This window comes from Coenobita brevimanus, chromosome 94 (genome assembly GCF_032717465.1).
Source record: "Coenobita brevimanus isolate Jiangsu-jjx chromosome 94, ASM3271746v2, whole genome shotgun sequence".
Taxonomy (NCBI): Eukaryota; Metazoa; Arthropoda; class Malacostraca; order Decapoda; family Coenobitidae; genus Coenobita; species Coenobita brevimanus.
This window is the reverse complement of record NC_137047.1, coordinates 8,781,420-8,808,592: the sequence shown is the minus strand read 5'-3', so window position 1 is coordinate 8,808,592 and position 27,173 is coordinate 8,781,420. Positions and strand designations below refer to the sequence as shown.

Below are 27,173 nucleotides of genomic sequence, written 5' to 3'. Positions count from 1 at the left end.
CTAAACTCCCAATCCCTTGACAGGACATCACTGGACAACAGGATTTAAGTCAGCAGTCCACCATGTTCAAGTTTAGATGAGCCTGAGATCGGAACAATAACAACTACTGAGCAAAGCCATTGTTCTTAAAGCAAGTAATATTTTCTTTTACCAAAGATGTCAGTTATAAGTTCTCTGCATTATCATTATTAAAACTATAAAGCAACACAAATGGGATGGGTAGGATCCAAAACATGAAATGGAAAACACAAATGCAAAGCATGAACTACAAGTATCAAAAATGACCAGAGAAATGGGCTGTACATGCAGTCATGATATATATGTCTGAATTTCACTTAGTTTACAACTGCTTTCCTATTAAGTCTAATACTGGATTTGTGATGCCTACTGATATGACAAAATATGTAACATCATTGAAAATTACATGACATGTGACCGTGCTGCTCAGTACGTTTATTCATCACACTAATCTGTTGTCTGAATAGGGAATTTAAGTGGAATGATCATATACAGTACATGCAGCTGCTTTAACTATTACCTGTGTTGGTACCTGTCTTTATTAAGCTACCTTTTTACTCAGTTCTTTTCAGGGTTGGCATGATTTAAATCAGCAATTTTTGACAATTTTCGTGTCATAAATGTCATAAATATAAAAAATATTACATGCATAATTTCACAAAGTTTTATTTACTCATTTTCTTCCAAAATAAATGCATTGCCTGGCATATGTTTATTTCTTACTAATATATTATATATTTTTTACTTATACAAGAGGCCTAATAGGACGAACATGAAAAGTTATCAGTTGTATAATCTAGCTAAAAATATGTATATTTACTAAAAACCATTCATTATACTGAACATAGTAGGTAACATAACAAACCAGTTACAGTTGATCTTTGTAGTTACTAAAAGGAAAAATGTTCTATCTATCTATTTCTTGCCACATGCCTCAATCCCTTATGGAGTGGCCACAAACAAATTGCCTCCAAGTCGCCCTGTCCCCCGCCATTTCACTGCCCTGCTCCCAACTCACACCCCCCTCTCTCATATACCTCTCCATCCCATCCCTCCATCTCATCCTCGGGCTCCCCCTCCCTCCCCCACCCTCCAACTCACTCACATACACTCTCCTTGTCAGTCTCTCACCCTCCATCCTCTCCACATGGCCAAACCACCTCGGTGTGTTCCTCCTAATGCTTCCTATCACATCCACATCCACACCACAACGCTCCTTTATATCCTCATTTGTCAGCCTGTCTCTCCATGTGACTCCACAGGCTCCTCTTAAATAACTCATTTCCACTGCTCTCACTCTTGACCAGCAATGTCCAAGCTTCACTTCCATACATTAGAGTTGGTATCACAATACTGTACTGTCATGTAGTAACTTTTTCACTTCCATGCTCACTTCCTAGTTTCTTATCACTGCTTTCAAGGAACCAGCAACCTTTCTTCCTTGTTGTACCCTTTCAAGCACTTTACCCTCAAACTTCCATCCTTACTCATCACACTACCCAAATACTTAAAAGTTCTATAATAAAAATTAAGAAATATGTTACAGTACAGTACCCTAAATCTAAATGTTTATTCTTTTTATTTAAAATCTTCAGGAATAATAATAAAATTTTAGTTTCAGAAAAAATAGAGAATTACAAAATTTATACTTCTTCCTTAGCCTTTATCATTCTTTTTCTGTGCCTGCCCTCCTCTCTTCCTATTTCTCCCATCTTTTCTGTCACTTCTTACTGCTTTTCTTTCCTTTACAGGTGGCTTTACATTGAATGACAAGCCAAATGGTTTCCTGTAAGCCAGGAAACCATTTACAACGCTGGGTGGTAATCATATAACCAATCCATACGTGCTCCCTACGTGTCAACAAGTGGGTTGGTGGAGGTTAGTGCCCCCTCCCTGTAAAACAAATAACTCAGAGTCAAATGGCCACCCCTTACGGGATTGTGGCGTCTGGCAATAGATAGATAGATAGACAGATAATTTATTAACCCACCCCATCCCGACCACTTTTCCACCACTGACTCCCCCCAATCCCGACCATTTTTGGAAATTTTTTTTTTTTTTGCCCAAACTTCCGCTTTTGGTGAGAAACATCAAAAAATCATAAAGAAATCGCTCACCTGAGGTTTAAAATACTCGATACAGGTACCAGGATCTCCTCACCTTACTGTGTTTTCTATCAGGCTGGCTCCAAAGAAAACAAGTTCTATTGGAGTGTAACCATTCCACACCACTCATAAACGGTATTTATTTATTTATTTGGTACGAATTTATATGTAGTACGAGAGAATATTGGTTTTCACACAGTAATATAGGCAATATAAGCATTGTTTCACTCATGAAACACATCAACATACCTGACCTTTTTTGGCAACATTACCTGATCATCATTTCTGTTTCTTCCTCTAATGCCTCCACACTGTCATCGACTGGGGAATCACTCTGGCCCTGAATTTCGTACCGTGGCATGACATGGCTTTACTGGCCAGGTCACTGGTAACAGGTGAATTTCTGAGACAATGGCATGCAGGGGGGTTGGGGAGGTCATGCTGGGTAAGGCATTGTCCCTGCCTGGCATCTTGTAGAGGAAGGTGTCCTATGTATACGTACCAAAAATCACTCACGAAATTTGAAAATTGTGCAAATTAGGGACCATGCAATTGATTCGCGTTTATGAACGTCAACGGGACTGGCAGTGACAAAACCTGTGGACGTTAATTCACGTCGACGGGACGCCGCGGGTTAAGACAGAACAAAAAATATATAATTTTTTTATCACTGTTCCATCAAATCGGGGGAAGTGGTGGCTCAATCGGTTGAGAGGTGGCCTGTAGTCCTAACGGACCCGAGTTCAAATCCCGCTGGGGCAGGGAACAGTTTAAGGATTTGAATTTCATAAAAATCAGACTTTACCGATCTACCATAAGACCCGTCGACTTGTCGTAAAAATACCCCCACTAATACCAATACACCAGTCCTGTAGGAGACAGTCCTAGCATGTATTCAATATGGACAGTGGGTGTTAGTGCCAAAGTGGTGACATGTAGAGGTGTGTGGTATGTAGGAGGACTACTGGGCCTTGAAAGCAGGCTGTGAAGCCTATGCTCAGAGTTGGACACTTAAAAATATATATATATACATATATATAATTTAATTTTATCTTTTAAGGAGCAGCCATCATAACTTATGCATGTATGATTCTATGGTTTTGTTTCATTTATGTCTGTCATAGTGTACTGAATTCGTTGCCAAGTAAAAGCAAACTAAAATACATGACATGTTACTTTATTTGTCCCTATCTGACATTTTGAAAGTAGCTTTTGTATTGTGGAACAGCATGAAATAGAGCTTTATATACTGGTAAATTTTCATAATTTTTCAAAAGTACACAATTTGATACATATTTTTGGAAATTTGGGACGTTATATATTTATGACATTTATCTATCTATCTACAGACCGACGCCCTAATCCCGCAAAGGGTAGCTGCAGACAAAACGCCTCCAAGTCGCTCTGTCACCCACCATTTGACTACCCTCCCTCATATGACTGATTTAAATCACTGTCTTGTCATAAATCATTTATGATACGCTTTTTTCCAACCCTGGTTCTTTTCATAGACTACAGCACGACTAAAGAGGTGTAATTAAATGAATGCATACCTTTTTGATAGCCCTGTAAATTCCACTCAGAATGGTGTTCCATCGCTGATGGGAGCTACTGCACTGGGCCATCATGTTCTCCAGGGATTCACGTAAACCCTGGTCAGGAATTAAGGCTAGCACTTTGCTCCAGCCCTCTGCAGTTCCAAGCAAGTCCTGCTCACTCAGCACCAGGTCACTGAAAAACTTCTTAGCAATTTCTTCTGCACGCCTGTAAAAGTAGTTTTCATAAGATGGATTATGAATATTGCTGCTTGTGAAAACAGTTACCCTCCAAATAAAATTTTCATCACAAATTACAATGAAATTTCACTTCTATGAAAAATATCAGGGCAGATTTGGGGGGGGTGGGGGGGCAGGAACCTAAGGCTGGGCTACTATGGTCCAACACATTTAAGTACATTTACAGCAAAAGAACAGCCTACTCCCTGAGGTAGTATTACCAATTCAATTACCAAATACTGTACACTGTCACTATTTTGTGAGCTATATCCAAGATTCCAAAGGCTTCAATGTGTGAATGATTGTATGGCCCATTTCACTGGACCTAATGCTGATGGTTCTCCCACTTTTTACACTTTCTCTTTCCTTTTTATGTCTGGATCCTACCACATCCAATCTTTCCACCTCTCTCCTCTCCACCATCATAATCCTTGCTGTACTTTCTACTAACAAATGGAGTGAGCTGGATCCAAAAACATGAAAGACAGGGCATAAAAGCATAAGAATAATGCCCCGTGAAATGTGCCACATACCAGTAACTATTGAAGCCTTCACCCCACAAATGAAGGTACCTTTTCAAACAAGTTTCATCAATACTGCTGGGATCTAAATTATTCCACCAACCAGCATGCTACCATAGTAGTTCAACTCATATTGTGTACCTTCATTCATACTTCAAGCATCCAATTCAGTCCCTTGTCAATTCTCATTTCCTTATTTTCCATACCTAGCTTTCTTACCAGTATTCATATATATACAGTACTTTATTCATCCATTTTCTCGGCTTACCAACTTACCAGCATCTAAAAAATTCATTTGCTTGCATATACAGTACTTGTACCCTTTTACCATTCTTATTAAAATTCATTCTTTTATCCCTCTTGTTACCAATCGACATAGGCTGTGCCCAACCATGAGCGAGTACTTGGGACACAGTCCTGGGCACTCAAAGCCATACAATGACAGACCCCCCCAACACTGCACTATTTCCGCGCACTTGATAGTTCATAAACAATTTATCCTCACACCCTTATTTATGCTTTGATAATTGTAATTTTTTTCACCATAATGCTGAACAAATGTACCTGTTTATGATGTTTTGAAAAGATCAGCCGAATGTAAATTAAGCCTTAATTTATTTTTACTTTTTTTTTCCAGTTTTTTCTCACAGAAATATAATTTCTATGGTCAACATTACTGAGAAAAAGTTATAGGGAATTTTTTGGCTACATTCTGATGTATAAAGAATTACTGTTGGTCAATTACAGGTAGGGCCGATTTTCTGGAGCGCAAAAGGAAATTAACTCATGCTCGAGCATGGCTCGTAGCACACTGACTGAGGCAGTGGGGCGATGCTGGGTGCGGGGTGGGTTAAGCATGGTGGAGGAATACACAGGGACATGAGTAGTGTTTTGTTCTCGCTCAGAAATGGACAAAAAATCATTCCATAACCAAAAAATCAGGGGCAATTTTGTTTGATGCAACCGGCATCGAATGGTAACAAGCGGTTGAAATGTGCACAGATGCAGCCTGCATCAAATGGTAATGAGTGCATGAAATTTGCACTGCACCCATAAACACCGAAGGGTTAATATGACCATATCATCTATGCACCCTCCTCCAACCTCTGATCAACTGACTCCTTTACTCATCATCATCATCTTTTATTTTCATCATCCAATCTTTTCTTGCCCCATCAGAGCATACACAACCAAGCTTAGGCTGCTCAATCCCAACATTTAAGGTAAGGACAACCAGCTTCACTCACCGCAGAGTGGCATAATGGGCAATAAACTCCAATCATCCCTTACAGGTTCTATGTGACTGAAGCCCCTTAACCAACTAAACCACCAGGCATCATTTGGCTATACAGTTACCATTACCAGCCAACATGGTGAATGGTTTCCTGGTTTACAGGAAACCATTTCACTTTTCCCTCACTGCAGAGTCACCTGAAGCCAGCACATCAAGTGAGAGGATGATGGATGCCCCGCTTACCACCAACTCAACATCTTTCACAAATACATTTCTTATTGGATCTAATCTACACATAATGCTTCACAGTCCTATTTCACATTCATGACACACACCTGTTTGTTAATATGGGCACTGATACACCTCCATGTAGTCTTCTTGCAGCCTTTACTTTCATAGCGGGGTAAATAAAAGACAGAAACAGACCATAACCTACCACCCATGGACAATGGCTGTAGCAGTAGCCTCAGGACACCCGGGGTAAATAAAAGACAGAAACAGACCATAACCTACCACCCATGGACAATGGCTGTAGCAGTAGCCTCAGGACACCTTGCCAGGGCAGCCACAGGGACACTCTCCATGTGCATATTGGCAATGTAACTGCTGTACCATTATGTGCCTCCTGGGATACTACCCCCAGATTTGGGCCATCACTATTAGATGGAAGTGGCAGCCTGAGCACTGCGATGCTCTGTATGCTCTGGCACAGATTTGAGCACCAGTCCCCTCACTACCGGGAGGAATCAGCAACCTGAACACTGTAACACCCTGTACCCTCTGGCACAGATCTGAGCACCAGCTCCCTCGCTACTAGGTGGAAGTGGCAGACTAAACACTGCAATGCCCTATACCCTCTGGCACATTTCTGAGCACCAGCCCCATCTCAGTCCAAAGCTGTGCTGACAGAGCCTGCCGCAGGCCTCCCCTCATATCTGTCACTAAGTATTAGGGACAAAGTTTTCTGGCCACATGTCCTTGCTGATAACAACTCCCGTGACACAGCAGGGTACAGTGTGTGTTGTGTGAACTGCATGCACTGAGGTGTATAACAGTTAAAGAAAAGTATTTGGGAGTGTATGCTGGCCTACTCTCCATGTTAGTGACACCATGAAAAAGGTCAGCAAAGGGGGATGGTAGGAATAGTCCTGATGGCTAGGGAAACAAGCAATCCAGCTCTCCCTATCACCAACTTTCCCATCCTCCTGAGGTGTACCATCCTGATCAGTTGGTGCTGCAGTTTACTTCCTACTTTCCACATCTTTATTAATATTTCTCTCTTTCTCTTGTCCATGACATCAAGGAACAGTAGCAATACTCACATAGTTGCTTTGATTACCAATATGGTGTCAACACCAAGACACTTACTTAATTGAAGGATGTAGCTTGGAAATAATGACTTTCTTGGTCTGACTTTCACCACCTCTGACTAACTGGAGGTACTCGGCCAAAGCAGAGCGTGCAGGTTGGGAGAGAGCTCTGGCACTGGCATCACACACCCAGCAATGAATTCCTCGACGTCCAGAGTACACCCACAGTATGTGCTGATACCCGAAGTCCTCTGTAATAATGAGATACTGGTGTTACATTCTCTATACATCCCCCTCATATATAAAAGTACCGGTGCCTGCATTACAGTACATAATATGTAGCTCACCCAACACATCTACCTTAAAAAGAGTGGAAGCACTAGGGGAGGAAAAAAAAAATGCAACAATATTTTCTTGCATTTTTCAATCATACAGAAGTGGAGGAAAGCTGATCATGAACAAGCAGATTTGGAAAATATGTGATGTCCACAGATAAGATGTTTTGTTAGGAATTCTAAATCTGTGTGTTGTGCTGCAATGGTATGCATTAGTAAGAGGGGTGCAGTTCAGCTAACGTGGAGGCTTAGAGAAGTGGGAGAAAAATGAAAGTGGTTGGGTGGATACAAAAATGAAGTTCTAATAGAGGTGTTGGGGGACATACAGAATAAGAAATGTCTGAATAGGTTGTTAGGGTAGATAAAAGGGCAGGGTAAATTATAATTTACAAAAAAAATGACAACAAACTACTGTGAAAGGAAACTATATTGGAAAAAAAAAAAAAAAAAAAAAAAAAAAAAAGATGGGAGGGGGCAGGAAAAGATACAAAATAAAGGGCAGGTGAAAATAAGAATTATGAAAGTGCAGCAGTGGTAACATGACTGGTTTTGGTCTTACACACAGAAGGAACATTGTACCTAATAAAGCTGTTGTGCAACCTGGTCTGTCCGGCCAGGCAGACCCATCAAACACAGGCATGTAATCATCCTTGCAGGACCATTCCCGTGCAGTGAATTGATGTTCCTTTGCGGCAGAGACAGCCTCACCACAGCAAGGTGCAGGAAAGAGTGTGGAGAGTTGGTTCCTTGATGGATCCCACATTTGTGTCTCCAGCTTGTTAACAGGGGCACCACAGTGGTCTCCACTTCACACCGTTTTTTGGTTATATGGTTACCACCCAATGTTGTAAATGTTTTCCTGGTTACAGGAAACCACTATGTTGTCACTCAGTGTACAGCTACTTGAAATGAGATGAAAAAAGTAATACAAAGTAACAAGATGGATCAGAGAAAGAGGAAGAGAGAGCAAACAGAACAAATGATAATGGTGAAGGGAGAAGTAGGCAGTACTGCAGCAAGTCAGTGGATGATTTTTATTTTATTTTTTTTATGCAAGGAAAAAGGAACCAAAGGCCAGGAGCCCACAAACTGTTCTTTCAAAAAAATAAAAAAATAAAAAAAATAAAAAAAAATAAAAAATAAAAAACAGAGCCAAATTCAAGATCCTTTCTTTTTGAGATGCCAGGACACACTGTGTCTGAAAGACTGGAGATCACAGGAAGTAGGAAATACTGACAGAGGAAGACAGGTCCGAGTTAACCTGTTGCATAAATGAAGGACTGGGAGTAATGTTAACTCTTGCATTAGAGAGTTGGACAGAAAAGGGATGAGAGTTTGTTGCTAGACGGATGCTACGTGACCGTCACAGAGGTGGGGGGATGCACGCAGACAGTTCAGAGTGGCAGTGACCATTGAAGTAGCGAAAGAGAAGAGATAAAGGTGCAATAGTGTGGTGAAGAGACAGAGGTTGAAGGGAGCCAGTAAGAGGAGAAGAGTTAATAAGATGAAAAGCCTTTGACTCCACCCCATTGATAGGGGCTTCATGTGGGGAGCCTCCCCATACATGAGAGTTGTACTCTACACAGGGGTGAATAAAACCTGTGTATAAAGTCAACAACTGTGCAGGAGTAAAGAAGGTACGGAGTCGGCAGAGCACAACTAATCTCTTGGAAGCAGAATTTACAAGAGATGCATAGTAATGTGATCTTTCCAAGATAAGTCCTGAGTGAATGAAACCCTAAGCATGTTCAAGGATAATGCAGGATTGGACTGGATATTATTAAACATTAGAGGGTATTCCTGTGGAAGATTTCGTCAGGTTGACAGATGTAAGAACTGAGTCTTTGATGCATTAAATACGACAAGATTATTTTTACCCCAGTCAGAGATACGATGGTCAACACTACCTACCATCTGCCTGATAGTAAAATTAACACAAAGAATGCTATGAAGAATTTGAAGAGGGGAAAGGCAGCAGGTATTGATCATGTACAAACTGTACATTACCATTACTATAAACATCACCATTCTGACTTCATTTCCCCACTTACGGATGAGGTGAAGTAGGGTCCCAAAAACAAAGAATGAGAAAGCACAGAACTATCACCAGTTTGACCAGTCTACTGATTCTGACACTCATGCACTCACAATTGAAGCCCCCAGAATTCTAGTTGTTCCTCAGTGACCAAACTATCCTCACCTATCTTTTAGGTATTTTATGATGGGAATGAAGTAGGTGGGGGCATCTATCATCCACTCACTCAGTGTAGTGTCGCCTTATGGTCTCTGCACTGAGTGACCAGCCAAATGGTTCCCTGTACCCAGGACACCATTTACTACACCGGGTTGTAACCATATAACCGGGGTTTCTGGTCGGGTTAAGTGTCCCCCAAATACCCCTACCTAAAATCTCTAAAATATGGCAAACATTTAGGAGACACTCGGGGGGGCCCAATACCTGCCCAGGACCCCAACCAAATGGGCAGATTCGCATGGGCATGTGGAATGTGAGAGATGTGAATAAGGAGAGTAAGAAAGTGGAAGTGGTGAATTTTTTCATGAGTGTGAAATGCCATGATGGCATTGTGTGAGACTAAGATGAAAGGGTGTAAGTGGAGGAGTGGGAGGGTGTAAAGTATGTAAGGTAAGGCATGAATGGGTGAAGGTGATGCAAGGAAGGAGTTGTTTTGTTGATGAATGAAGTGTGGAAGAGTGGAACGAGAGATTACAAATGTGTCAGCTTGAGATGTATGTATGTTAAGTTCAAGTATGAGAACGTGAAAGTGGCAGTGATTGTGGCGTATGCACTGTGTGATGAAAGGAGTGAGATGAGCTGGATGAAGTAGTAGGAGAAATGCCCAGGAGTTATAAAATGATCATAAAGGGCGATATGAATGGTAGAGTAGGAACTGGTCCTGTGAGTGATCGTCTCGTTTCGTTTCATTTTTGTAGGCTCCAACATGCTTGCATGCATCAGCCTTGGTCACCTAATGGCGGCTCTATATGCTGCTCAATCTATGGCAGCCTCCCTGTTCAGTCCCTTAACCCTCAGGTCACACTTAATGACCTTGTCCCACGTCTTTCTCGGTCTATCCCTCGCAACCCTACCCCCAATATTAACACTTTTCACCTTCTGCACCCTATTATCATACCCCATCCTCTTTACATGCCCAAATCATCTCAAGCTACCTCTGCTCATCACAACACCAATACACTCCAGTTCCATCCTACCTCTCAACTCTTCCATCATAAACCCAGCCCCCCCAGGCCTTGCACACAGGGATGCACTGCACATCCACCTAATCACTGTCATTTCTGTATGTTTGAGCCTGCGAATATCCTCTTCCTTCACTGCCCATGTCTCACTACCACACAGCATCACACTCCTAATACATGCTGCATACAAAAACCTCTTAGCATGTAGGGAGAGTCCTCTCAATGTCAGGAGAGGCAACAGCTCTCTGATCTTCTTCCAACCACTTCTCACCCTACCTCCAGAACATAACATGTCTCCCAAATAACAAAACTCTTCTACACACTCAAGAGACTCACCAGTAAGTTCAATCCTTTCATGCCTGACAATCTCCACCTGCTCTCCCTGACACGCCGCACACATAAAATCAGCATTTTCTCGCAGTCTACCTCTAATACCACTACATCTCTTGTGCACCCATTTATCACAAATACTGCACAAGATGGAATTACTTTCTACACCCATGTGGCAAACTGCACATGGCCACTCTTCCTCTTCTTTGACTGTACTGCCACCAACCCTAGATATCATCACTTTTGTTTTACAGTAATCCCCGTGCTTTCTGGACACCCACTTTCCGGACACCCCACTTACCGGACATTGTGGGCCTGGACCTTCGGGACCCAAAAATGGCCAAAAAAAGAAAAAAATCCTAAAAAAATCCAAATTTTCCCCCACCCGTAATTTGAAATTGCCACACGCCGAACAGCTGGTTTACACCACGGCCCCTTCACCCCTTCCATCCTCCCCCCTCCCCTGTCAGGGTTGCCATTTGGTATTTTTCATTACCAAATGTGGGCCAATATGGTAGTGAAAAATTCGTTTGGTAATGAATCAGAATAATGCATTACCAAACGGATTTTTCACACGTATGAGAATATACAGGATGGAGATGGTGGATTGTTTGTTCTCTCTCATTAATCTGCTAGCCAACATAGCGTGAAAATAATCAACATGCTGTTAATTATAAGAAGAGTGATTACATGTTTTTCCACTAGTATATATAATTAGTGAAGAATAAATGCTAGCTTTAAGAATTTGGTAATGAAAATTGAGGAGTTTGGTAATGTAACCGTTGCGATCTGGCAACTCTGTTTCCCCGTCACCACTCCAACAGTTACTGTCTAACTTCGATGGCGAGTAGATGCCTACCGCAATGGAAGCCACACGTGCTAATTTTTTGAGAATAAACTGCAATACCTCGCCACTAGACCACACGGGAATTTACAGTGTTGTGCAGTGTTAAGAAATAAGAATTTAGAGTGCAAGGGATTAACTGTGGAGTGCAAATTGGCGGCTGAAACTGGCGTGTTAAGAACAATGTGCAGTGTTAAACAATTATAACTCACAGTGCAAAGAACTAAGTGCAGCACAACACTGGATTACTGTATGTGCTTCAAGAGCATTTTCACCACTGCCAAAACCTTAGAAAAGCCGGCCACAAACGTGCTGTAAGTACCCTGGATGAGGTATAGTCACTTCCAATTCCTCATTCTTTGGTTCCTTTTCATATATTTCATGCTTTATGTCCATTATTAATGTGAAAAGGTCTTAAATACGTTTAAATATGTGCTATGCATGTCCGATGGGGAGATATTTAGGTGGCTTTCAAAGTTAGGCTGGGTTAGGGTCCTTAAGTACCACTCCAGGAGCTAGGGGCCCACTTTCCAGATGGGACCACTTTCTGGACATGCCTTTGGCTCTATTACATCGGATAGTAGAGGGATTACTGTATTTGCATTTACCCTTAAGCCCCTGTGCCCCATACCATCTCTCCACTTCCTAAATCTTTCCTCTGCCTCCCTTTCATTCTCTGCAGTCAACACCAAATCATCAGCAAACAACATCTTCCACGGGAGTCCATTTCTGAAGTCACATGAAAGGGATTCAGGTACCATGATAAACAACAAGGGACTCAAAACTGACCTCTGATGCACACCAACATTCATGGAAAACTCATCATTCAAATCTCCATTCACTCTAACCTGGGTGCAAACACCCACATACATGGCTATAACCACCCTAACCAGCCACTCCTCCAAGCCAAGCTTTCTCATTACCCACTTCACCACCTCTCTGGGGACTCTGTCAAAGGCCTTGATCAACAAAAACAAAATACAGATCCCTTTTCTTCCCAAGATATTTTTCCTGAAGTTGTCGAACAATGAATAAGGCATCAGTGGTCCCCCTGCCTGGCATAAACCCAAACTGCATCTCAGCAATATTCACTCTTTCTCTAATCATACCTTCCAGAACGCTCTCCATTACCTTCATTATCTGATCTATAAGTTTTATACCTCTATAATTTCCTCTTTCCAGGGTATCACCCTTCCCTTTGTACACATTTACAATTACACTCTTCAGCCAATCATCTGGGACAACACACTCATATATAATCATATTTATCAGGTCAGTGACTAACCTCACCCCTATATCTTCTGAGGCCTTCAACATTTCGGCAGTCAACCCAGACACACCTGCTGCCTTCCCCACCTTCATCCTGCCTACTGCCTCACTCACAGTAGCAGCATCAATCAAAGGCCAAGGGCCAAATACTGGATCTGCTGGCTCCAAACCTTCCCTGTCCCAATCAATCTCCTGGCTATAATGCTCTCTCCATGGATCTTTAATATCCCCACTGTTCAGCTCTACCCTTCCTTCATCATTCTTCACACACTACTCACCTATAATATCCCGATTATCCCTCTTCATCTGATCTGCCTTCTTAAATATCACATTTTTTCTTTCCACATGATTTAGGTTACCAAGTAAAAGTCTCTGTGACTCAGACTTTGCCCTGTATACCTCTCTTCTAGCCCTACGCTTGGGAGCCAAGTATTCCTCCTTGTTACCACCCTTCTTCCATTCCCGGAAAAGCCTTCTTTTCTCCTTAACTGCAGCTTCTACAACCTCATCCCACCACCAAGTTACTTAACGTCTTGGTGAGCCTCTTGTCCAACCACATATTGCATCAGTAACTCTCAAGAGGTTGTTCTTGGGGGCTCTGTACTGTTCATTGATGCCTCTGTCTACGGCTCCCTGTTCAGCCACCACTCTTCTCATCTCACTATAGAAGACATCCCTTACTGCTTGGTTTTTCAGCTACCATATTTTCCTCTTAGGTACATAAGTCGTCTTTTTCATCACTCGTTCTTTAAGCACCACATGACAAATCAATAGTTTGTGCTGCTGCACACACTCCTCGCTTCCTATAACTTTAACATCCCTCACTAACCTCCTATCAGTCCTCCTGACCAGAAAATAATCTATCTGACTGTTATTTCCCCCAGACTCGTATGTAATCAACCAACTCTCTCTTTTCCTAAAATGTGTGTTGCACACAATCGTGTTCACTACCTCCCAAACTTGAGTATCCTTTCCCCTTCTGCATTTATTATACCATATGCACATCCCCCACGTACTTCTTCATAATCTTGAGCTGCTTCACCTACGTGACCATTTAAGTCCCCTCCCAAAACCACTATCTCATCATCCCCCATACCACCTACTATACGTATTAAGTCATCCCAAAATCTATCCTTCTCTACCTCATCCAAGCCTGCCTGTGGAGCATATGCTGATATAACTGCAGTCATCATTCCATAAAGAGTAATAATGGAGTATCAGGAGAGAATGATAATGGGAAGTGACTGAAGGTTATGTGTCAGGAAAGGAGGTTGTGCATCTGTAATTCTTATTTTAAACACAAAGATGCATATAAATAAACATGGTATAGAGAGAATGGAGATCAAGCTGAAAGGAGCCCGACTGATAACGTGCTCATAGAGAAATCGATGCTGGGTAGTATTGCTGACATGAGGGCAGTGAGGGGAAGATGCAGAGGTTTGTCAGAGCATATGACTGTGGAATGCAAGATCAAGCTGAGAGAAGTGAGGTGGAACAAGAGAGGGAGGAGCTGTCATGGAGAAAGACTGCAAGTTGAGAAGATGAGGATCAAAGAAATGGCAGATGAATACAGGGCAAAAGTTGCGGAGTTTGAAAAAGTGAATTGGAATTAAATGGATCTGGACATCTTGTGGAATGTATATGGTATAGGGACTGCTTAGCCAGGAATGCTAAAGCAGTGTTTCATGTGGTAGGAGTAACAACAAAGAAGAAAGGTATGGCATGGTGCGATGAAGGAGTTAAGAGAGCACTGGAGAAAAAGAGGACGTGGCTAGAGTGGATACAGCACAGGGGTTCAGTTGAAATATGAAATGAATATATAGAGATCAAGAAGCACGTAAAAATCCTAGTGAAGAGGAAAATGGAGGAAGTAAATGATGATCTAGGAAGAAAACTGAATGCAAATTACTCTGAAAACAGGAGGTTATTCTGGAAGAAATGCAGAAATGTAGAAGTGACAGTGGAATGACATGTGAAAGTGTGAAGGATGTAAGTGGTAGATTATTCACCCATGGGGATGAAGTAAGGACCAGATGGAAAGAATATTTTGAAAATCTGATGAACGGGAATGGAGAGAGAAAAGCGACTGTTAACATGATTGGTTTTGGGGGTGTACAAAGAAGGAATGCAGTGCCAGGAAACGTGACACTCACAGGGGTGAAGAGTGCTGTGAAGCTGTTGAAAAATGGGAGAGCAGCTGGGGTTGATAAGATGTGTGCAGAGATGATTACGTGTGGTGGAAAAGAGTGGAATGAAGTGCTTGTTGGAGATATGCAAGAAGGTATGGATGAGTGAAAATGTGCCAGCAGAGTGAAAAAAAGCTGTGATTGTGCCCCTGTACAAAAATAAAGGTGAGAGAAGTGCATGAATTATTGTGGCATAAGTCAGTTGAGTGTGGTAGGGATGGTATACCTAAACCCCGATATCCAGCAGTGTTGTGTACCAGTGGGAGTGTTCAGTCAGCAAGTATGTCGGATACTGAAGCAATTTTCCTCATAAGGAAAAACCAGAGATGTGTTTCAAACCCAAATCCAGACACTCATATACCTTACCGATACTCAATCAAGACAGACTGACACAGAAACACCATAGGCAATGTTATTAGCCACATAAACAATACTATTGCTAAAAAATGGCATATCAAACACCATATGCAGGAGGGTAGGGTAGTAGGACATACGACGTTCAACAATGCTTCAGGGCATAGCCAGGCAGGCTGCTGACTGTGCACCAAGCTGGGCTGGGGGATGGGGAAGGAGACATGCTGGAGTGGGGAAGGGAGACAAGTGGGGGTGTGGGGACAGGGAAGGAGGCAAGAAAGCCAGACAGCCCTACTACCCCCCCCCCCCAGTCTAACACTCACTCACTCACTCAATCTCTCACTCACACACACACACACACACACACACACATACACAAGGGAGACAAGAAGGGGTGGGGGATGGAGAAGGAGGCAACCAGGGGAGGGGGAAGGTAGGGAGACAGAGGGAGACATGCTTGGCTGTGCTGAGTGTGGTGGGGGATGGAGGGACCGGGGGGGAAGAGAAGAGATGGGATGGAGGGAGGACTGGAAGCGCCTCATTTCAAACCTAGGGAAAGGCGAGATGTTGGACTGGAGAGGCGGGGTGTCGGAATAGCGAGGCGATGGACATTCAAACCGTCTGAATTGTGGGAATGTTCCCCTACTTCTTGTGTTCGGTCTAGCAAAATCCCAGTTATCGATGAGCCAGATAACACAGTAAGGGTTTATATGGAAGAATTATTACATAGGAAAAGAACACAGATATCAGAAGCCCCAGTGAGTGATGAACATGTGGCCTTAGGAGCAGCAGTGGATGTGTGGATCAAACATTAGCAGTAAGATTGATAGTGGAGAAGGCCTGCGAGAAGGCTTATATATAGTGCTCGACAGAAGCATGAGGCGCCCAGTGCTCCCCCCCCCCCAACAAAACAAACCTTTCAACTATGGAAAAAACATGTAAATAATGCATTATAATTACCTTTAATGCTTGGTAGGATTTCCTTTGCGCCTCTTCATGGACCTGAGACGTTGTGGAAGTGAAAGGGCCAGGTTCCTCAGGTGCTGGGGTGATATACTTGCCCAGGACTCATGAATGGCTGCATCCAACTTAGGCAGAGAGAGATTCTTCTTTACGAGGTACCAGAGGTTTTCTATCAGGTTGAGGTCTGGGCTATTGCCTGGCCAGTCTATCATGAAGGAGACCACACAGTCACGAAACCAGTTGGTGACAGATTTGGCTTTATGAGCAGGTACACCATCCTGCTGAAACACTCCTGCACCTGTGAGCTCGAAGGACTCAGGTAAATGATCACAAAGCAGCTCCAGGTAAACATCCTGATTCACTTTGTAGTTCATGGGAAGCACAACAAGCTTCCCCAACCCCTTACCAGAGAAACAATCCCATACCATTAGTGAAGCAGGGTGTTTAACTGTGCTTTCCACATAACAGGGGTCAAGCGGGTCACTACCTCTGCACCGGTACACTTGCGCTCCTCGATTACAGGTAACGGTAAACTTTGCCTCATCAGACCACAACACTGACAACCACTGCTCCTCACCCCAGGTAAGGTACTTGTTAGAAAAGGCAAGCCTACGAAGTTGCTGGTTACGTGTAAGAAATAGCTTTCTCACAGGCCTGTGGCTTGTGTAACCAAGGTCATGGACTCTTCCAGAAACACTGTGCACTGAAACCTCGCCAAACACTTCCGGGTTGTTCTCCTTAATTCTCCTTGTAGTTACACGAGGATTAGACTCCATTGCACGTTTGAGCACATTAACAGACCTTGGAAGTTTTCCTGGGCCTACCTGACCGTGGTTTCCTTGTAGGAATGTCACCACTGTTTTCCACTCGTTAACGGGCACACCACTTCTGCACTGTCGATGAAGCCACACCAACCAATTCACTAATTTCCTTCGTGGGGTGGCCTGCCTCCTTCAGAGCAATGATCTGTGATATTATTTCACTAGACAATTCATGGGTAGGGGCCATATTAAAGTAGCGAAAGTCAAAACACTGTGGTTCACTAGGTAAAAAAATGGCGCAACAAGAGAGGGAGGAGCAGCCGGGTTCCCCTCTCTCTCGCAGCCCGCAGGCAACTGAGGTGTCAGCCAACCAGCATGTAGTAAGGCCTCGGGCTGCCGTGATGTCATGTTAGCGCTGGAAACTTCTGGCTCAATTTTCTCTCCCCAAAAAAGGGGGATTCTTTTTTCGCCAAAAGTTTGCAACGCCTTGATACAGGCGTCACATATTTTTGTCGAGCACTGTAAGTTTATGGCATTTATGGATCTGGAAAAGGCATACAACAAAGTAGACAGAGAAGGAGTGTGGAAGGTTTTGCGATGTATGGTGATGATGGTAATCTTCTAGGTGCCATCAAAAGTTTTTATGATTGTAGTGAGGCAAGTGTAAAGGTAAATGGGTATCTATGTGATTGGTTCGCCATCAATGTGGGCAGTGACAAGGTTGTATAATGTCCACATGGTTGTTCAATATATACATATATATATATATATATATATATATATATATATACCGTACATATGGATAGATGGGGTGATGACAGGAATAAAAACATGAGTAATGGAGAGAGGGATGGCATTGGTAATGAATGGTGATGGATGGAATATCACAAATTTGTTGTACGTTCATGATGCAGCACTACTTGCGAATACTGGACAAGAGCTTGGTAGGCTAGTGTAGAATATTGTAGATGTCTATGAGCATCATGCCTTGAGAGTAAATGTAGAAAAGAGAGAGAGGTTACAGTGAATGGAGAGAGACTGGAATTGGTGAGAGAGTTCAAATACCTGGATACGGTGATAGACATGACAGGAAAATGTGCAAAAGAAGTGGAAAGTAGAGTGATATATGGAAGGAAAGTAGCCGGTGCTATGAAGGCCTTGGTAAATAACAGAGGCTTGAGTGTTGCAGCCGTGCAAGGTTTCTATGAAGGAGTGTTAGTGCCAACTTTAACAGACAGATGTGAGACTATGGTGTGGCATGAAAATGAAAAGGCAAGAGTAAGAGCAGTGGAGAAGAGACTGATGAGGAATGTATGTGGAGTACAGAGTGGACAGGATATGAAATACTGTAATGTGATTCATGAAAGACGCAGAGTGAGGAAGTCTGTGGACACCAGAACCAGGGTGAATGTACTGAGATGGTTTGGTCATGTGGAAAGAAAGGATGACAATAATGGTGAAAAATGTATATCTGGGTGAATCTGAAGGATGGCGGAGGCAAGGTAGGGTGAAGAGAAGGTGAAGGTATATAGTGGATGAGCGTGTGAGGATGGGAGGTATCGAAGTTGGTGAAACTAAGGGACTGACAAAAAGACCATGTTGGCTGGATGAATTTTGTGTGCAGAAGCACATTACCAGGGGATTGGCATCCCTTTTAAACATGACAGCATTCAGATTGACTCTATCAGATAAGCATGTGTGAAGCTACAAAACTTTTTTTTTTTTTTTTTTTGGCCTATCTGATGGAAGCAGGATCCCACTGGCTTGAATGATGAGTGAACGGAAGCATGGCCCATTGAACTGGTCAAACTTAGGCTGTTAGGACACTACTACTCCCCACCCTCTCCTAGGGTGGGAGAGGAGGTCTGGATGATGATGAATGAGGTTCATGATACCACCACATAAAAAAAAAAAAAAAAAAAAAAAAAAAAAAAAAAAAGGGCCAACTCCTTGTCATAAGCTACTATCTATCTATCTATTGCCAGACGCCTCAATCCCGTTTGGGGTGGCCACAAACAAATCACCTCCACGTCGCCCTGTCCCCCACCATTTCACTGCCCAGCTCCCAACTCACACCCCCCTCTCTCATATACCTCTCCACCCCATCCCTCCATCTCAATCTCGGCCTCCCCCTCCCTCCCCCCCCCTCCACTTCACTCACATACACTCTCTTCGTCAGTCTTTCACCCTTCATCCTCTCCACATGGCCAAACCACCTCAGTGTATTCCTCCTAACGCTTCCTATCACATCCACATCCACACCACAACGCTCCTTTATATCCTCATTTGTCAGCCTGTCTCTCCATGTGACTCTACAGGCTCCTCTTAAATAACTCATTTCCACTGCTCTCACTCTTGACTTGTGCCCTTCCAACAACGTCCAAGCTTCACTTCCATACGTTAGAGTTGGTATCACAATACTGTACTGTCATGTAGTAACTTTTTCACTTCCATGCTCACTTCCCTGTTTCTTATCACTGCTTTCAAGGAACCTGCAACCCTTCTTCCCTGCTGTACCCTTTCAAGCACTTCACCCTCCAAACCTCCATCCTTACTCATCACACTACCCAAGTACTTAAAAGTACTCACATTTTCCAATTTCTCACCATCTAACCTCGCTGTACATTCACTGACTGCACCTCTCTCAAAGACCATCACTTTACTCTTCCCTACATTCACATTTAGATTCCGTTTCTTACACACACTTCCAAACTCATCCACCAAGCCTTGCAGCTCCCCTACGTCTTCACTCAACAACACAGTATCATCTGCAAACAACAGTACAGGGTTTCTAAACACTACCCTCTCTCATCAGGGCCACTCCAACATCCACTACCCTACCTTGTACCTCTTTTATTACCCCATCCATGTACAGATTGAACAACCACGGAGACATGACACATCCCTGTTTCAACCCAACTTTCAAAGAGAAAAATTCACTCAGTTCATCATCCACATGCACAGCAGCCTTAGCACCAACATACATACTCTTCACAGCATTCAACAACTTCCCACCTACTCCATATATTCTTAATACTTTCCATAATCCTTGTCTATCCACCCTGTCATATGCTTTCTCCAAATCCATGAAAGCCACATACAACTTCTTTCCCTTCTCTAGAAACTTTTCCACTAAAGATCTAAGAATAAATATCTGATCTAAACAACCTCTTCCCTTCCTAAATCCTCCCTGTTCTTCGCAAACTAATTCCTCTGTTATTTTCCTAATTCTGTCGATAAGTATCCTACCATACACTTTCCCTATTATACTAAGAAGACAAATGCCCCTATGATTACCACACACTTCCATTTCCCCTTTTCCTTTGTACAAGGGAATAATTATACCTGACTTCCAATCCTCTGGAACTCTACCTTCCTCCCAGGCCAATCTGCACATCTTCCACATCCATTCTACTACTATCTCTCCCCCATGCTTCAACATTTCACCACACACTCCATCAATTCCTGGGGCTTTCCCCAATTTCACTTTCTTCATTGCTTCCACAACTTCTATCCTACTGATTTCTTCCTGTATTCTCACCTCCCTCCTTCTCCCAGCCACTTATACTTGCATCACTTCCATCCTCTAAGTTCAACAATTCCTTAAAATTGTTCTCTCCATCTGCTCACTTTTTCTCCCTTCTCCACTAGTAAGCTACCATTTACATCTTTCACTCCCCTGCTAACTTCACTTCCACCCTGTCTTACTCTCTTCACCTCTTTCCAGAACATTTTCTTACAGTCCCTCCACTTTACACTCAAATTCCTTCCAAATTCCTCATCCACTCTCTTCTTACTCTCTCTTACTAATCTTTTACCTCTTTATTTCTTTCTACATATAACTCTCTCTTCCACCTCTCAACTTCTTCCACGCCCCTATTTCTCATCCATTCATTGTATGTTTTCTTCTTTTGTGCCACAGCCTATCTCACCTCTTCATTCCACCACGCTGTTCCTTGCACACCCCTCCATCTTCTCTTCATCCCACACACCACATCACATGCTGCACATATTTCTTCTGTGAATATCCTGCACACACCTTCCACGTCCCCGCTCTGCTCCAATTCATATTTGCCCAACCGTTCCTCCACCTCTCTCTTATATTCTGCCTGTTTCTCATCTTCTTGTAACCTTTCCACTCTACTTGCAAATACTCCTTCTTCCCATCCTTCCCTTCTTCTATTACTCCATCTTATTTGGATCCTGATTATGGCCACCACCAAGTAGTGGTCAGAAAGTCCACTCCCCCAACCTCTATAAGCTCTTGCATCCATTACACATCTTCGCATTCTTTCATCCACACACACATATCAATCATTGCCTTCCTTTCATTCAGTTCACCACCCATCCTTCTCATCATTCGCCATGTATACCTGTGGATCATTTTATGCCTGAAGAGGGTATTGGCTATCACCAACGCCCTCCCAGCACAAATGTCCACTAATGCACTGCCATTCTCATCTATCTCAGCAGGCACACCCCAATCACCAACTATTCCATCCACCTTCACATTCCCTACTTTACCATTCATATCACCGAGCAAAAACACTCTCTCATTCCTTCCAAACTTTTCCATGCACACTTACACAATTGTCCAGAACTTTTCTCTCACTCTACTTGCACGATCTTGCGTTTGCACATACACGCACACAATCGCCCACATTTGTATTCCAACTTTCAATCTTACCCACACAATCCTTAACCCAACTGATGCATACTCTCGTATGTTTTTCTTCCATCTTTTACTCACAACTATACACACTCCTTCTTTTGCCCTCTCATTCTAAACTACTCCTGCACATATACCCCATCCATACTCCCATTCTCTCACACTCTCACCTCTCCATTTAGTTTCAGTTACTCCACATACATCAACTTTCGCACCCTCAAGTACCTGGACAATCTCTCTCTCTTTCACCTCATCATTCGCATCTCTTACATTCCATGTTCCGATTACCATGTCCTTTGTCTGGTCCCTGGTCGTCATCTTTTGGTCAGTCCTTGTCCGAGGCTTCTTGTTTGTCTTAAGCTACTCCATACATATTTTGATGCATCCAACCCAAGTTTTTGTTGGTTTCCTGACCCCATCAACTTCCATACCTTACTTTCTTACACTTAAAAAAAAAATAAAAAAATAAAAAAAAAAATAAAATAAAAAAAGTCATAAGCTACTCCATACATATATTAATTAATCCAACCCAATGTCTTGTTGGTTCCCTGACCCCATCAACTTCCATACTCTACTTTCTTACACTCTCATTTATCAAAAAAAAAAAAAAAAGTCATAAGCGACTCCATTCATATATTAATTCATCCAACCCAGTTTCATGTTGGTTCCCTGACCCCAACAACATCTATACCTTACTTTCTAACACTCTCATTTATCAAATCCATCAACTTTTCTCTCATCCTAACAGCTTCTCTTGATTTTCTGACCTTGAAACTCACTCACATAAGGCCATTCCATTGCTCTGTCTATATTCATCCTCCCCATATGACCATAACATATACCCAAACCACACTCCTTAACTCTACTATCAATATTCATGCTTACACATCACATGATGTATTATCCTATCCACTCTATGCACTCCACACACAATCCTCGCTTATCCCAATTCCACTGTTCTTATTCTTGAATTATCAATGGAATATGGGGTATGTTCAGAAAGTACCTGCCCTCATTTTTTCTTTTTTCCTCACCAACCACTTCGAGGATACGGGTGGGTTTTGTTTAGCACAGCGCAGGACCTTTGTGCGCATGCGTGATTAATGCCAGTCACCACTAGTGACTCAACCTATGTTCATGGTCCTGCACCTTACGCTCATCGCGTTCCTGCACTCATCACAGTGACTGAAATGCTTGTACATTACAGCATCATATTTTGCCAAACTCTACGTGATACCAAGTTGAAACTATCAGGAAGATCCAGTAAGTTTTGGGGAATGAAACCATGGGATAACACAAATAAAGAGGTGGTACAATCGCTTCAAAAATGGCTGAACGTCAGTCAAGAGCAATCCATGTCCTGGGAGGCCATCAACAGGCAGGAGTGCTGCAGAAGTTGTCGGATGACTGTCAGAGAATTTGCTAATGAAATTGGAATCAGCAATGGATTAGCACACAAAATGATTTGGGCATGCAAAAAGTTGCTGTTAAGTTCATTCCAGAGCTCCTTTCATGTAAGCAACAAGTTCTGCAGATGAGTTCAAGACATGCTGGGGTGTGCAAATTGCCATCCAGACTTTCTGAAGACTGTTATCACTGGAGATGTGACTTGCGCATATGGGCACAACCCAGAAACCAAAGCACAGTCGTCCCAGTGGTAGCATACAGGGTCGCCTCAGACAAAGAAAAGCACGACAGGTTTGCAGCAAGGCAAAATGCATTTTGACATTTTATTTCGATATACCGTGGTGTTGCGCAGTTTGGCAGATAAGACCGGGTCTTTGGAAAGCAGCAAGTTGGAAGCTGCACCATGACAATGCCCCTGCCCATTCTTCTAAACTGGTTCAGGAATTTTTGGCCATTTTTTATTTTTTTTTTAATGTCTGACTCTGGGCATAGGCTTCACAGCCTGCTCCCATGGCCCAGTAGTCATCCTGCATACTATTCACCTCTACATGTCACCACTTCGGCACTAACATCCACCGTCCATATTGAGTACGTGCTAGGGCTGTCTCATACAGGGCTGGCGTATTGGTATTAGCGGGGGTATTTTTACGACACGTCAGCAGGTCTTCTGGAAGATCAGTAAAGTCTGCTTTTGTAAAATTCAAATCCTTAAACTGTTCCCTGCCCCAGTGGGGATTTGAACCTGGGTCCAATAGGACTGCAGGCCACTCTCTACCGACTTAGTCACCAAAAGTACAACATCCTGCAAGTCCAGCAAGCTCCCTACGCATCAAACATAGCTCCGTGTGACTTTTGGTTATTCTCCAAGCTCAAAACTCTGCTGAAGGGTTCCTGATTTAAGAGAAGCGAAGAGCTCACGACGAATGCGACAAAGCAACTACAGGAGATACTGAAAACCGACTTTGGAAAATATTTCGGACAGTTGAATGCATGCTAGGATACATGTGTCAAGTCAGAAGGGGCCTAATTTGAGGGGGATTAGTGTCCTAGCTCAACAAGTTAGCTACTTACTTTTTTAGAATTTAAGGTCTGACAGTTTCTAAACAGACCTCGTAATAGTTTACATTTTTGTTCGTTCATCATCTAATCCAGTGTTGTCCCATGTGAAGTGTGGCAGCTCAGGGCAAGGCAAGTTGGTCCTGACATCTAAAATGAGAGTGACCAGCCTTACTCATCCCTGAATGGTATTACGTGAGCAATAAACCCCAACCATCCTTTGGATATAAAACAGAATCGACTCAATCTGATTAAAGCTCCTTAATTGTCCACTAAACCACCATGCGCCATAATCTGGTTATGTGACTATCATCCAGCGTAGTAAATGGTTTCCTGGTGTACAGGACACCATTCAGCTTGTCGCTCAGTATACAGCCACCCACAGACAGAAGAAAATGGAAAAAAATGAAGGAAAGAAAGACAGAAGAGAAAGGATGGAAAGAAGGAGAGAGAAAAGGGCAGGCACTGGAGAGCAGCACTACATCGAGTGAGTGGATGGTAAGCGTCCCCACCAACCACATAATACAGTTTACAAGGTAAGTATAAAGGCAATCATCATGAAAGGCTCCCCCGTAAGTGACAAAAAAAATTATAAAGCCAAACAACAATAATGATGGACGTACAGTACAGTATTAACATTCAGATTCACTTGGTTCCAATACTGTACTAACAACTCACCTCTCAGAGCAGTATCCAAGATTCTGCATGCGATTAGCATGAACTTCCAACATTTTTGACAAATGTCTGCATCTGAACAACATGTCCGCACCTACAAGAATAAAGATGGCATTATTAGATGATGTATTAATAATCCATGCATCAGTTATCCAATCGTAGATTACCCCATGAGAAGCGTAGGAGCCCGGGACTTGACAAGTTGGTCCTGACATTTAAGATGAAAGTGACCAGCCTCACTTGTCCCTGAGTGGCATTATGTGAGCAATAAACCCCAACCACCCCCTGGATATAAACCTGCACCGGCTCAAGCCAATTGGAGCACCTTAATTTCTCACTAAACCACCAGGTGTCATAATTTTGTTGTATGATTACCAACCAGCGTAGGAAATGGTTTCCCAGTGTACAGCAAACCATTTGGCTTGTCACTCAGTGTAGATTCGCTCATAGGCAGAAGGAACAGGAAATAATGAAGGAAAAAAAGACAGAAGAGGGAGTGTAAAGTCACCCGTAGGCAGAAGGACGAGGAAAGAATGAAGGATAGAAAGGCAGAAGAGGATGAAAAGAAGAGTGGAAAGGGTAGACACCCAAAACAACACTACATCGAGTGAGTGGATGGGGAGCGTCCCCACATACCACAATGTATTAATAATAAGGCAATAATAAAAATGATACAGACAGGGACAGGTAACAAGAGGGCCGAGCCTATATAAATGGCTGGCTACCATCAAGTATATGTAGTACAGTCATGGACAGAGAAACCTGGACAGGTGAGGCGATGCAAATGTCATATTTTCTCTTTTCCCCCAAGTTGTCTGTCACTGTTCGTTCACAACTCCTTTCCCCCATCCCACAAATCCCATCCCTCCTCTTTCCTAGGCTACTCAGCTGTCACTGCACACACACACACACACACACACACACACACACACACACACACACACCTGAGAAGCTCATCTTCATTCTTCATAAATGCAACTGCTCTCTCTCCATGTCTCTCAAGGTTCTGTAGGAGTGAATAATAATGTCAGTGCAAAGTATGCCTTTACTGTGATATAAGTATTATATAAAAAAATAAAACACTAGAACAAATTTAAAGAGAACTGCAACAGGCCGGTCGGCCCATACGAGGCAACTCCTTTTAAGTCTGGGTTTGCATATGAGAAAGAGAGAGAGACAGAGAGGGAGAGAGAGAGAGGTGAGGAGTGACCACTTGTCCCATGGGAATGACCAGCCTCCTTCCCTCTCTCTTAATATTCTGTAGGAATGAATAATAATGTCAGTGCAAACTATGCCTTTATTGCAATTTAAGTATTATAAAATAAACACTGGAACATATTTAAAGAGAACAACTGCAGAAAGTTCTATCAAGACATCAGCATGTGGAACTGTCATTATTTCCCTGCAGGCAATTCAACGTTCACCTTCATACCTGCCTACACCCCTCTGCCACAATTTTCGCAAAAATGATAAGGATTGCACACACACACACATTACACACGTGTGTACAAATGTTTTGCATATATATGAGAAAAAGGAAGAGAGAAAGACAGCAGATCGCGGAGGGAGGAGGGAGAAAAGAAAGAAGGGAAGCTGGGGTTTAGAGAGAGAGAGAGAGAGATGGTAGATGGGGGAAGGAGGAGGGAGAGAAGAAAGGAAGGAAGCTAGGGTTGAGAGAGAGAGAGAGAGAGAGGCAGGAAGGTGAGGAGTGACAACTTGTCCCCTGGGAATAACCAGCCTTTCTGGGTCCTATGGTTAGACAGAGAGGAGGTGAGGGAAGGAAGGGGATGGGGGGTTATGGCTCATATGGACGAAGATTTAGTAGAAAAATTGAAAAGGAAAAAGAAACTATCAGCCCAGCCCCAAGTGTCCAGCTTTCAATGTCCATGACTATACAACAATATAGGCGAAATATGGCTATAAGCTTTATAACTAGCCACAAAAGCATCACTCTTTGGCTGGAAACTCTGATCCACATAAGTAGAGATCAAGTGCACTATGAGAGATTATTAATGATAGTCTTACACACGTGATTTTTTCTCAACAGATCCCAGCACTTTTTGGAAAATAGTAAGAGAATTTTAGTACTTGGCTAAGTTTCAAAGAGTGTTCAGCAATCTTAGGTTTGCAGACAGATTAGGGTCT

General features: G+C 42.8%; 1 protein-coding gene across 3 annotated transcripts in view; it reads right to left on the bottom strand.

Annotated features, from left to right (window-relative positions):
• Prim1 (DNA primase small subunit) overlaps positions 1–27,173 on the bottom strand; it is a 64,359-nt gene that overhangs the window by 21,029 nt on the left and 16,157 nt on the right. For all 3 annotated transcript variants that reach the window (XR_013899648.1, XM_080282750.1, XM_080282749.1), the window contains exons 4-6: positions 25,032–25,122; positions 7,022–7,214; positions 3,677–3,887 (exon numbers count right to left, since the gene is read on the bottom strand). Coding sequence is in view for 2 of the 3 variants with exons in the window: in XM_080282750.1 (XP_080138876.1) it covers positions 3,677–3,887; positions 7,022–7,214; positions 25,032–25,122 (495 nt within the window). In the remaining variant the exon portion in view is untranslated. The remainder of the gene's footprint in view (positions 1–3,676; positions 3,888–7,021; positions 7,215–25,031; positions 25,123–27,173) is intronic.